Source organism: Lithobates pipiens, unplaced genomic scaffold, assembly GCF_037356315.1.
Source record: "Lithobates pipiens isolate NorthernLeopardFrog02 unplaced genomic scaffold, aLitPip1_a1.2 Scaffold_28, whole genome shotgun sequence".
NCBI lineage: Eukaryota > Metazoa > Chordata > Amphibia > Anura > Ranidae > Lithobates > Lithobates pipiens.
In genome coordinates, this window is record NW_027507789.1 from 14,002,101 (window position 1) to 14,011,786 (window position 9,686).

At 52.0% G+C, this 9,686-nt stretch overlaps 1 protein-coding gene across 1 annotated transcript in view; it reads right to left on the reverse strand.

Annotated features, from left to right (window-relative positions):
* The window catches only part of BTBD17 (BTB domain containing 17), a 10,760-nt gene extending 10,600 nt beyond the window's left edge, over positions 1–160 (reverse strand). The window contains exon 1 of the mRNA XM_077458697.1: positions 1–160. This exon is cut by the window's left edge and continues 8 nt beyond it. Within this exon, the coding sequence (XP_077314823.1) occupies positions 1–86 (86 nt within the window). The 5' untranslated portion in view covers positions 87–160.
* Between the last annotated feature and the right edge of the window lie 9,526 nt (positions 161–9,686).

The window sequence follows — 9,686 nt, forward strand, 5'->3', positions numbered from 1 at the left end:
ACAGTGATGATCACAATGGTGAGTAAGGCCAGGCATTGCCTTCCCCAGCCGGGGTGAGGTTGGTGAGGTCGGAGGGTCCTCTCCATCTTGCAGGGTGCACACTGCACATTTTCTGGAGGGGAGGCTCAGGCTCCTCTCTTTATATTCAGGCGTCTGGTCCTCCCGGGCTGTCGCTGCTTTCTGATTGGTGCATCTGGAAAAGAGCCATTGCCATTGGAGACGGTGTTTATCCCCCCAGGACGCCACAAAGGTTGCATTGTCACCGCTGTTGGGACACAAGGAACAAGTGAATGGAGTGGAAGCATTCACACCCTGCGAGCAGATTAACACTCATCTGCATTAAAGACACACACACTGGAGGATTATTGTCAGACTGGCGCAATCCTCGCAAACGCCACAATTTCCTTGTTTCTTTATTATTATTATTACTATTATTTTTTTAAATTTTTTTTTGTATTAGTATAAATAGTTGTATTAAGTAATTAATATATATATATATATATAGATATATTTTATTTTTTATACTATAAATAGTTTTATCGATAACAATTCTTATTATTTTTAATATTTTTTCATTGTAGTAGTGGCGGAAATAGATGAATTAATTTGCTTTATTACTATTAGATTATTTATTCTTATCTTTATTCTTATCAATGTACTGTATCAGGGGGGAGGCGACCTTTGAGAGGTGGAGATCTACCTGAACAACATAAAAGGGTCTACAAAATAGGGGATAGTTTTATGGCATTTTTATTAATTAATTTTTTTTTTTTTTACTAGCAATGGCGGCGATCAGCGATTTTTTTATTGTGACTGCGACATTATGGCGGACACGTCAGACAATTTTGACACATTTCTGGGACCATTGGCATTAATACCGTGATCAGTGTGAATAAAAATGCATTGAGTACTGAAAAAATGTCACTGGCAGTGAAGGGGATAATACTAGGGGGCAGTAAAGGGGTTAAGTGTGACCTAATGTGTGTTTCTTACTGTAGGGGGCGTGGCTTGGCGTGTGACATCACTGATCGTCGTTCCCTATGACAAGGAACAGACGATCAGTGACAGGGTCACTAGGAAGCACAGGGAGAGGTTTGTTTACACTTACCTCTCCCTGTTCTTCAGCTCTGTGACCCGATTGCGGGACACGGGGGGCGCTCGGGTCCGCGGGTTTGGGCTCTTAAAGGGCAACGTACGTGCTTGTGCCCAGCCGGGCCATTCTGCCGGCGTATGTCGGCGTGAGGCGGTCCTTAAGCGGTTAATAAATTAATCTGAAAAGGTGGTCACCTGGGGGATTCAAACTTGCAACCATTTCACTTGCTAGCCCAGTGTGTTACATACAATGCCACCGCCCTCCGATGGTGAGGTGGGACTCAAAACTAGACCTTCAATTTAATGGAATACCATATGACTAGTGGATTCATATTCACACAATTTACAAAACTGCTACCATCAGACCAAAACCAGGGGCGGACTGACCATTCGGGCACTCGGGCACCGCCTGAGGGCCCCATGCCACCAAGGGGCCCCATTGGGATTGCCAGCCGCAATAAAACCAGGGACAGTATGTAAAAATCTGTGTTTTTAAAAAAAATCCCATTTTCAGTGTGTGTATGTGTATTCTGTGTGTGTATACTGTGTGTCTGTGTGTGTATACTGTATGTGTGTGTGTGTATACTGTGTGGCCCCATAATCTATTGCCTGGGGGCCCCATATTCTCCTATTGCCTGGGGGCCCCATAATCTCCTATTGCTCGAGGGCCCCATAATCTTCTCCTATTGCCCGGGGGCCCTATAATCTCCTATTGCCCGAGGGCCCCATAATCTTCTCCTATTGCCCGGGGGCCCCATAATCTCCTATTGCCTGGGGGCCCCATAATCTCCTTTTGCCCGAGGGCCCCATAATCTTTTCCTATTGCCCGGGGGCCCCATAATCTCCTATTGCCTGGGGGCCCCATAATCTCCTATTGCCTGAGGGCCCCATAATCTTCTCCTATTGCCCGGGGCCCCATATTCTCCTATTGCCCGGGGGCCCCATAATCTCCTATTGCCTGGGGGCCCCATAATCTCCTTTTGCCCGAGGGCCCCATAATCTTCTCCTATTGCCCGGGGGCCCCATAATCTCCTATTGCCTGTGGGCCCCATAATCTCCTATTGCCCGAGGGCCCCATAATCTTTTCCTATTGCCCGGGGGGCCCATAATCTCCTATTGCCTGGAGGCCCCATAATCTCCTATTGCCCGGGGGCCCCATAATCTCCTATTGCCTGTGGGCCCCATAATCTCCTATTGCCCGAGGGCCCCATAATCTTTTCCTATTGCCCGGGGGGCCCATAATCTCCTATTGCCTGGAGGCCCCATAATCTCCTATTGCCTGTGGGCCCCATCATCTCCTATTGCCTGAGGGCCCCATAATCTTCTCCTATTGCCGGGGGCCCCATAATCTCCTATTGCCCGAGGGCCCCATAATCTTCTCCTATTGCCCGGGGGCCCCATGAGTTGTCAGTCCGCCCCTGACCAAGACAAATCTCTCACTGGGCCTAGGGGAATCCCATCTGGTAAAACTGTACCCTTCAAGAGTCCATGGCCTCACACCACAGGGCATTATCTCAACTGCTGCCTACAAAATGCAAAACCGCATAGCAAACAATATGGAAGGACACATCGTCTCAAAGTTGATTGGTTGCATAAGGTTTCTGGAACTTTATTAACTAAATCTGAAAAGGTAGCCACCTAAGGATAGGACGGGGGACTCTGGAGGAGCTGCAGAGATCCACCGCTCAGGGGGGAGAATCTGTCCACAGGACAACTATTAGTCGTCTCTCCACAAATCTGCCCTTTATGGAAGAGTGACAAGAAGAAAGACATTGGAGAAAGAAAGTCATAAGAAGTCCTGTTTGTAGTTTGTGAGAAGCCATGTGGGGGACACAGCAAACATGTGGAAGAAGGTGATCTGGTCAGATGAGACCAAAATTTTACTTTTTTGCCTAAAAGCAAAATGCTATGTGTGGCGGAAAACTAACACCGCCCATCCCCCTGAACACACCATCCCCACCGTGAAACATGGTGGTGGCAGCATCATGTGGTGGGGATGGTTTTCTTCAGCAGGGACAGGGAAGCTGGTCAGAGTTGATGGGAAGATGGATGGAGACAAATACAGGACAATCTTAGAAGAAAACCTGTTAGAGTCTGCAAAAGACTTGAGACCGGGGCGGAGGTTTACCTTCCAGCAGGACAACGACCCGAAACATCCAGCCAGAGCTACAATGGGATGGTTTACATAAAAGCATATTCATGTGTTAGAATGGCCCAGTCACAGTCCAGACCTAAATCACATTGAGAATCTGTGGCAAGACTTGGAAATTGCTGCTCACAGACGCTCTCCATCCAATCTGACAGAGCTTGAGATATTCTGCAAAGAAGAAGAATGGGCAGAAATGTCCTCTCTAGATGTGCAAAGCTGGTAGAGACACCCCCAAAAAGACTTGTAGCTGTAATTGCAGTGAAAGGCGGTTCTACTCCGGGGACTCCGGGGGGCGCCATACAAATGTACCCCCCACACTTTTCACATATTTATTTGTAAAAAAAGTTGAAAACCATTTATCATTTTCCTTCCACTTCACAATTATGAGCCACTTTGTGTTGGTCCATCATATAAAATCCCAATAAAATACATTTATGTCTTTGGTTGTAACATGACAAAATGTGGAGAATTTCAAGGGGTATGAATACTTTTTCAAGGCCCTGTAGATGTGTTAGATGCAGCTAAATGGCAGCTTCTCCTGCTCTCCCTCCTGCCAGCATTCCGCTACCACAGGAGGAAAATACAGGGGAGACCGGTACCAGTAAATGCCGCCCCTGCTGCCCAGGTTCCCCTTCATTCTGCGGCCCCAACATCCACCCCCCCCAGGCACAGCACTACCAGCTTCCCCTCCTCATTGATCCTGCCAGAACTCTGGTTATCTTGTAGCTTCCTGTACATTCTGCCTCTGCTGCACCGTTATCGGTTACATTGTTTCCCTTTCTCCCTGTTATAGCGAGGAGGACAAGGGTCTGCACCATGTCCTATCGCATTTCTTCCAGTTAGAAGAACTACAAAACCCCTCCATAGATACAGTATGGCAGGGGTTCTCAAACTGGCGGCCCTCCAGCTGTTGCGGAACTACAAGTCCCATCATGCCTCGGGCCTGTGGGAGTCATGCTTGTAACTGTCAGCCTTGCAAAGCCTCATGGGAATTGTAGTTTCTGCAACAGCTGGAGGGGCCGCCACATTGAGACCCCTGATTAGTATGGTGAGTGTGCGCGGCCACCCTGGGAAGGAAAGGGTGTCACTGGAAGGGTCACCAAGGGCAAAATAAAGGGGGAAAAAAAGAAAACTGATACATTCAATAAATGTTCTTTTTGATTTTAGATACACTCTAACAGATTCACCCGGGAAGGTTTGCATTGCTCAGTGCGGCGCCCTGCCATGCGCTGGTTTCGGATCGATCGGCGCGGCTGGCGTTCGTTCCGCTGGCAGGAGATACGTTTTTCACACACGGTCACACTTACACAACAATGGGGGCATAAAAACGTATTGGTATTCTGATTGGTAAGGCTCCCGTAATGCACCCTATGGGGCTCCTCCACAGAGGGGCTCAGCTGGGGCACATTAGCAGATGGAGAGTGGAGCCCCGGAGGGGGGGGGGGGGCATCTGGGTCGGGTCAGATCAGGGTTGGACTGAGACTGGAGCACAGTGCGGCCCCCCCCGGGGTGACGTCCATGTCCCTGGCTGGGGGCAAAGTCAAGCCCCTGCCTGTGTCTGCCATCAATTCCTTCTCCAGCAAGGCATAAAAATCCAATCCAATGTTCTCCGCGCCATCACCCCCGACTGACAGACAACCCCTCCCCCCCCCCCCCCCCCACCGACATACATCTGTATGTGAGAGACCCCAGAAGCCCCCTTTGTACAGCCAGACCAGGAACTGGAGCCGACCATCCCCCCCAGTAGATGATAACCGAAAGAGGACCTGTCATTGACTTTCATCATTACAAATCCGTTCCTGAGCTCCAATCACCGACTCTTCCTAATATGATGTCATCAGTCCGCTGCAGGCAGGAGGAGGCATTTCCTCAGTCTCCCTTCCCCCAGTGATCAGACTGTACATTGTAACTTTGTAGAAAAAGGAGGAGGCATTTCCTCAGTCTCCCTTCCCCCAGTGATCAGACTGTACATTGTAACTTTGTAGAAGAAGGAGGAGGCATTTCCTCAGTCTCCCCTCCCCCAGTGATCAGTCTGTACATTGTAACTTTGTAGAAGGAGGAGGAGGCATTTCCTCAGTCTCCCCTCCCCCAGTGATCAGACTGTACATTGTAACCTTGTAGAAGGAGGAGGAGGCATTTCCTCAGTCTCCCCTCCCCCAGTGATCAGACTGTATATTGTAACTTTGTAGAAGGAGGCGGAGGCATTTCCTCAGTCTCCCCTCCCCCAGCGATCAGACTGTACATTGTAACTTTGTAGAAGGAGGAGGAGGCATTTCCTCAGTCTCCCCTCCCCCAGTGATCAGACTGTACATTGTAACCTTGTAGAAGGAGGAGGAGGAGGCATTTCCTCAATCTCCCCTCCCCCAGCGATCAGACTGTACATTGTAACTTTGTAGAAGGAGGAGGCGGCATTTCCTCAGTCTCCTCCCCCAGTGATCAGACTGTACATTGTAACTTTGTAGAAGGAGGAGGAAGCATTTCCTCAGTCTCCCCTCCCCCAGTGATCAGACTGTACATTGTAACCTCCCCAGTGATCAGACTGTACATTGTAACCTTGTAGAAGGAGGAGGAGGAGGCATTTCCTCAATCTCCCCTCCCCCAGCGATCAGACTGTACATTGTAACTTTGTAGAAGGAGGAGGCGGCATTTCCTCAGTCTCCTCCCCCAGTGATCAGACTGTACATTGTAACTTTGTAGAAGGAGGAGGAAGCATTTCCTCAGTCTCTCCTCCCCCAGTGATCAGACTGTACATTGTACCTTTGTAGAAGGAGGAGGAAGCATTTCCTCAGTCTCCCCTCCCCCAGTGATCAGACTGTACATTGTTACATAGCTAATGCCCACATGTGATGCTGAGCTTCCATGATTGATAGAACTGAAATCCAATGAATGAAAGGGGCAGGGCAAGGGACAGTCAGGCTGTAGAAGAAAGGGGCTTGATGATGCTGGACGTCCTCCAGCCAGGAAATGGGGCGGGGCTCTATCTGACTTGCTGCAGCTTCTAATGCACATGGTGAGAAGCTCACAGTGTGCAGTGAAATCAGAGGAAGCCATTTCTGTCCAGGGGAGGAGCCGCTACACCTGTGCAAGACTGAAAGGGGGAGGGGCAGGGAGGATTTAAAGGCTGCAATGCACCTAAAATCCTTCCTGCTGCATTATTCTGCACACATTGTGCGTTTGGTGCAACACAGCTGCCTTCTGGACATGCGTTGGGGTGGCAGTTAAAATAACCGGCATTGCAAAACAAGCATGCGCGTTACTCTGCCGCACGTTGTAGTAACACACATGGATTACCGAGCCTTAATGCAATGCGGTGATGTGAATGAGCCCCGGACACGGGGTACGGCTGAATTCTACAACATCTTCAGCTACAGACCTTCAAGCACACGAAGAGTTAATGGTCGTATCCTTTGCTGTCCTCTGTCTGGTGTGTAAGCTCACCGATCGATCGCGGACAGTCAGCTGTGGCAAGCCTGCAGGCGACCGCCGCTGTGCCAGCTGCAAAACGGAGCAGACAGCTGCTCCCATCATCTGCCTATAGGGGGAGCACACACAGCCCGACACCCTCTCCCTGTTCTTACATATGACAGAGGTACAGGAACACGCTTCCTGTCCACTATTGTCACATGTCCTTCCGTGACCTCAAAGATAACGATTGGCTTTGCCAACAGCGACCAGCTTTTAGCTGGCACTTTGTGCTCCAGCAGGGTCCCACTGACCTTCAGATCTAAAAGAAAATTAAAAAACCCCAGTGACCACCGCTGGAGCCCTGACTACCGCTGGAGCCCTGACTACCACTGGAGCCCCGACCACCGCTGGAGCCCCGACTACCGCTGGAGCCCCGCGTACCGCTGGAGCCCCGTGTACCGCTGGAGCCCCAACCACCGCTGGAGCCCCGACCACCGCTGGAGCCCCGACCACCGCTGGAGCCCCGACTACCGCTGGAGCCCCGCGTACCGCTGGAGCCCCGTGTACCGCTGGAGCCCCAACCACCGCTGGAGCCCCGACCACCGCTGGAGCCCCGACTACCGCTGGAGCCCCAACCAACGCTGGAGCCTCAACCACCGCTGGAGCCCCAACCACCGCTGGAGCCCCGACCACCGCTGGAGCCCCGACCACCGCTGCAGCCATGACCACCTCTGGAGCCCCGATCACCGCTGGAGCCCCGACTACCGCTGGAGCCCCGACCACCGCTGGAGCTCTGCCTACCGCTGGAGCCCCGACTACCGCTGGAGCCCCAACCACCGCTGGAGCCCCTACCACCACTGGACCCCCTACCACCGCTGGAGCCCCGACTACAGCTGGAGCCCCAACCACCGCTGGAGCTCCGTGTGCCGCTGGAGCCCCGACCACCGCTGGGGCCCCGACTACCGCTGGAGCCCCGACCATCGCTGGAGCCCCAACCACCACTGGAGCCCTGACTACCGCTGGAGCCCCGACCATCGCTGGAGCCCCAACCACCACTGGAGCCCTGACTACCGCTGGAGCCCCAACCATCACTGGAGCCCCAACCACCGCTGGGTCCTGACCACTGCTGGAGCCCCGATCACTGCTGGGTCCTGACCCCTGCTGGAGCCCTGATGACCATGGAGCTTAAACCACCGCTGGAGCCCAGACCACCGCTGGAGCCTCGACCACTGCTGGAGCCCCAAACACCGCTGGAGGCCCGACCACCGCTGGAGCCTCGACCATTGCTGGAGCTTCAACCACCGCTGGAGCCTCGACCACCGCTGGAGCCTGACCACCGCTGGAGCCCCAACCACCGCTGGAGCCTCGACCACTGCTGGAGGCCCGACCACCGCTGGGGCCTCAACCACCGCTGGAGCCCCGACCACCTCTGGAGCCTCGACAACCGCTGGAGCCCCAACCACCGCTGGAGCCCCGACCACGGCTGGTGCCCCGACCACCGCTGGAGCCTCAACCACCACTGGAGCCTCGACCACTGCTGGAGCTTAAACCACCGCTGGAGCCTCGACCACCGCTGGGCCCTGACCACCTCTGGAGTCCCGACCACCGCTGGAGCCCCGACCACAGCTGGAGCCCCGACCACCACTGGGCCCCGACCACCACTGGGCCCCAGAACACTTACTGGGGCAGCATAGGAAAACTCAGTCTTTATTACACAACATGACAAATTTGTCGCCGATGTTAGGGCAGGTTTGATGGTGATTGGTGAATGGGGAGGGGAGTACCGTCAGATCTAAGTAAGATGACATTGTGACACAGGAGCCCGGAGTCAGTAATTTTATGCTGGCTCAATGGTGGCTATGTGCAGTCCTGTGTAGCTCCGCAGGTTCATGAATCCATTTCCATTTCTCCATCTCCTCTCTCCCTCTAGGTCTCCTTACAAACCCCCCCATAAAGAGCCCCCCTTTACATCAGAGTCCACAGAGTTCCCCTCTTACATCTGTACTCGCACAGTTAACTTTCACTGTAAGGTGGGACTCTGCAGACTCTGATGTAAGGGAGAAGTCTGGAGACTCTGACATAAGAGATGCTCTGGGAACCCTGATCTAAGGGGGAACACTGAGAACACTGATGTACGGAGAGGACTCTGATGTAAGGGGGAACACTGTGGCCTCTGGTGTAAAGGGGAAGTCTGATGTAAGGGGTGCTCTGAGAACCCTGATTTCCCTTAGTGCACTCACTCAGAGGCAGGAGAGAGAAGGGGGAAGACTTCAATCACAGACTGGGATGGATGGTGAGCTCACTCACCTATTGACAGTCAGCACCTCTCACCCAGATATATCGGAGGCTGCTGGACTTCAAATTTCCGGCCCCCACTTTCCTTTTCTGAGGCACAGCGATGGGGATTGGAGTGTGGGCAGACACAAAGGGGTAGGTTCAGAAGGAAGAGGTGCAGATCGAGCCCTCTCTCCTCTCCTGTCTGTGTGTGTTTGGGGGAGGAGCTGACTAAAGGCAAATAGACTGTGCAAGTGCAGTTGCTCCAGAACTTAGTAAATGAGTTGGAGCTTCACTTTGCAAAGAATACCCAATCACACGCAAGGAGAATAAAAGAAAAAAAAATGCTTACACGTGATTGGATGGTGGAAGGCAGCAGAGCTTCTGCTCATTTACTAAGATCTGGAGCAACTGCACTTGCACAGTCTATTTGCCTTTAGTCATAGCTCCCAGCTATCCCGGATTTCGAGCTCACAGTCTATTTCCCTTTAGTAAATCAGCTCCAACAACTCAGCGGGGAGATCACCGCACTAACATCGAATTTGTTAGTGCGGTGATCTGTACATTTTATTTCATTCAGCCCACTGGGATGAAAAAAAAACTTTCTGTGTTTGTTCTGCATCTTTAGAAGGCTGATTGTCCCGTTACCCAATATGTCCCAAATTTTTGAGATGGGACACTTATTAGCGAAAGGTATGTAGGTATAGAAAACACCCCCTGCCACACCCCCTTAAAAGAGAATTACACACACAAAAAGATTAGTTAA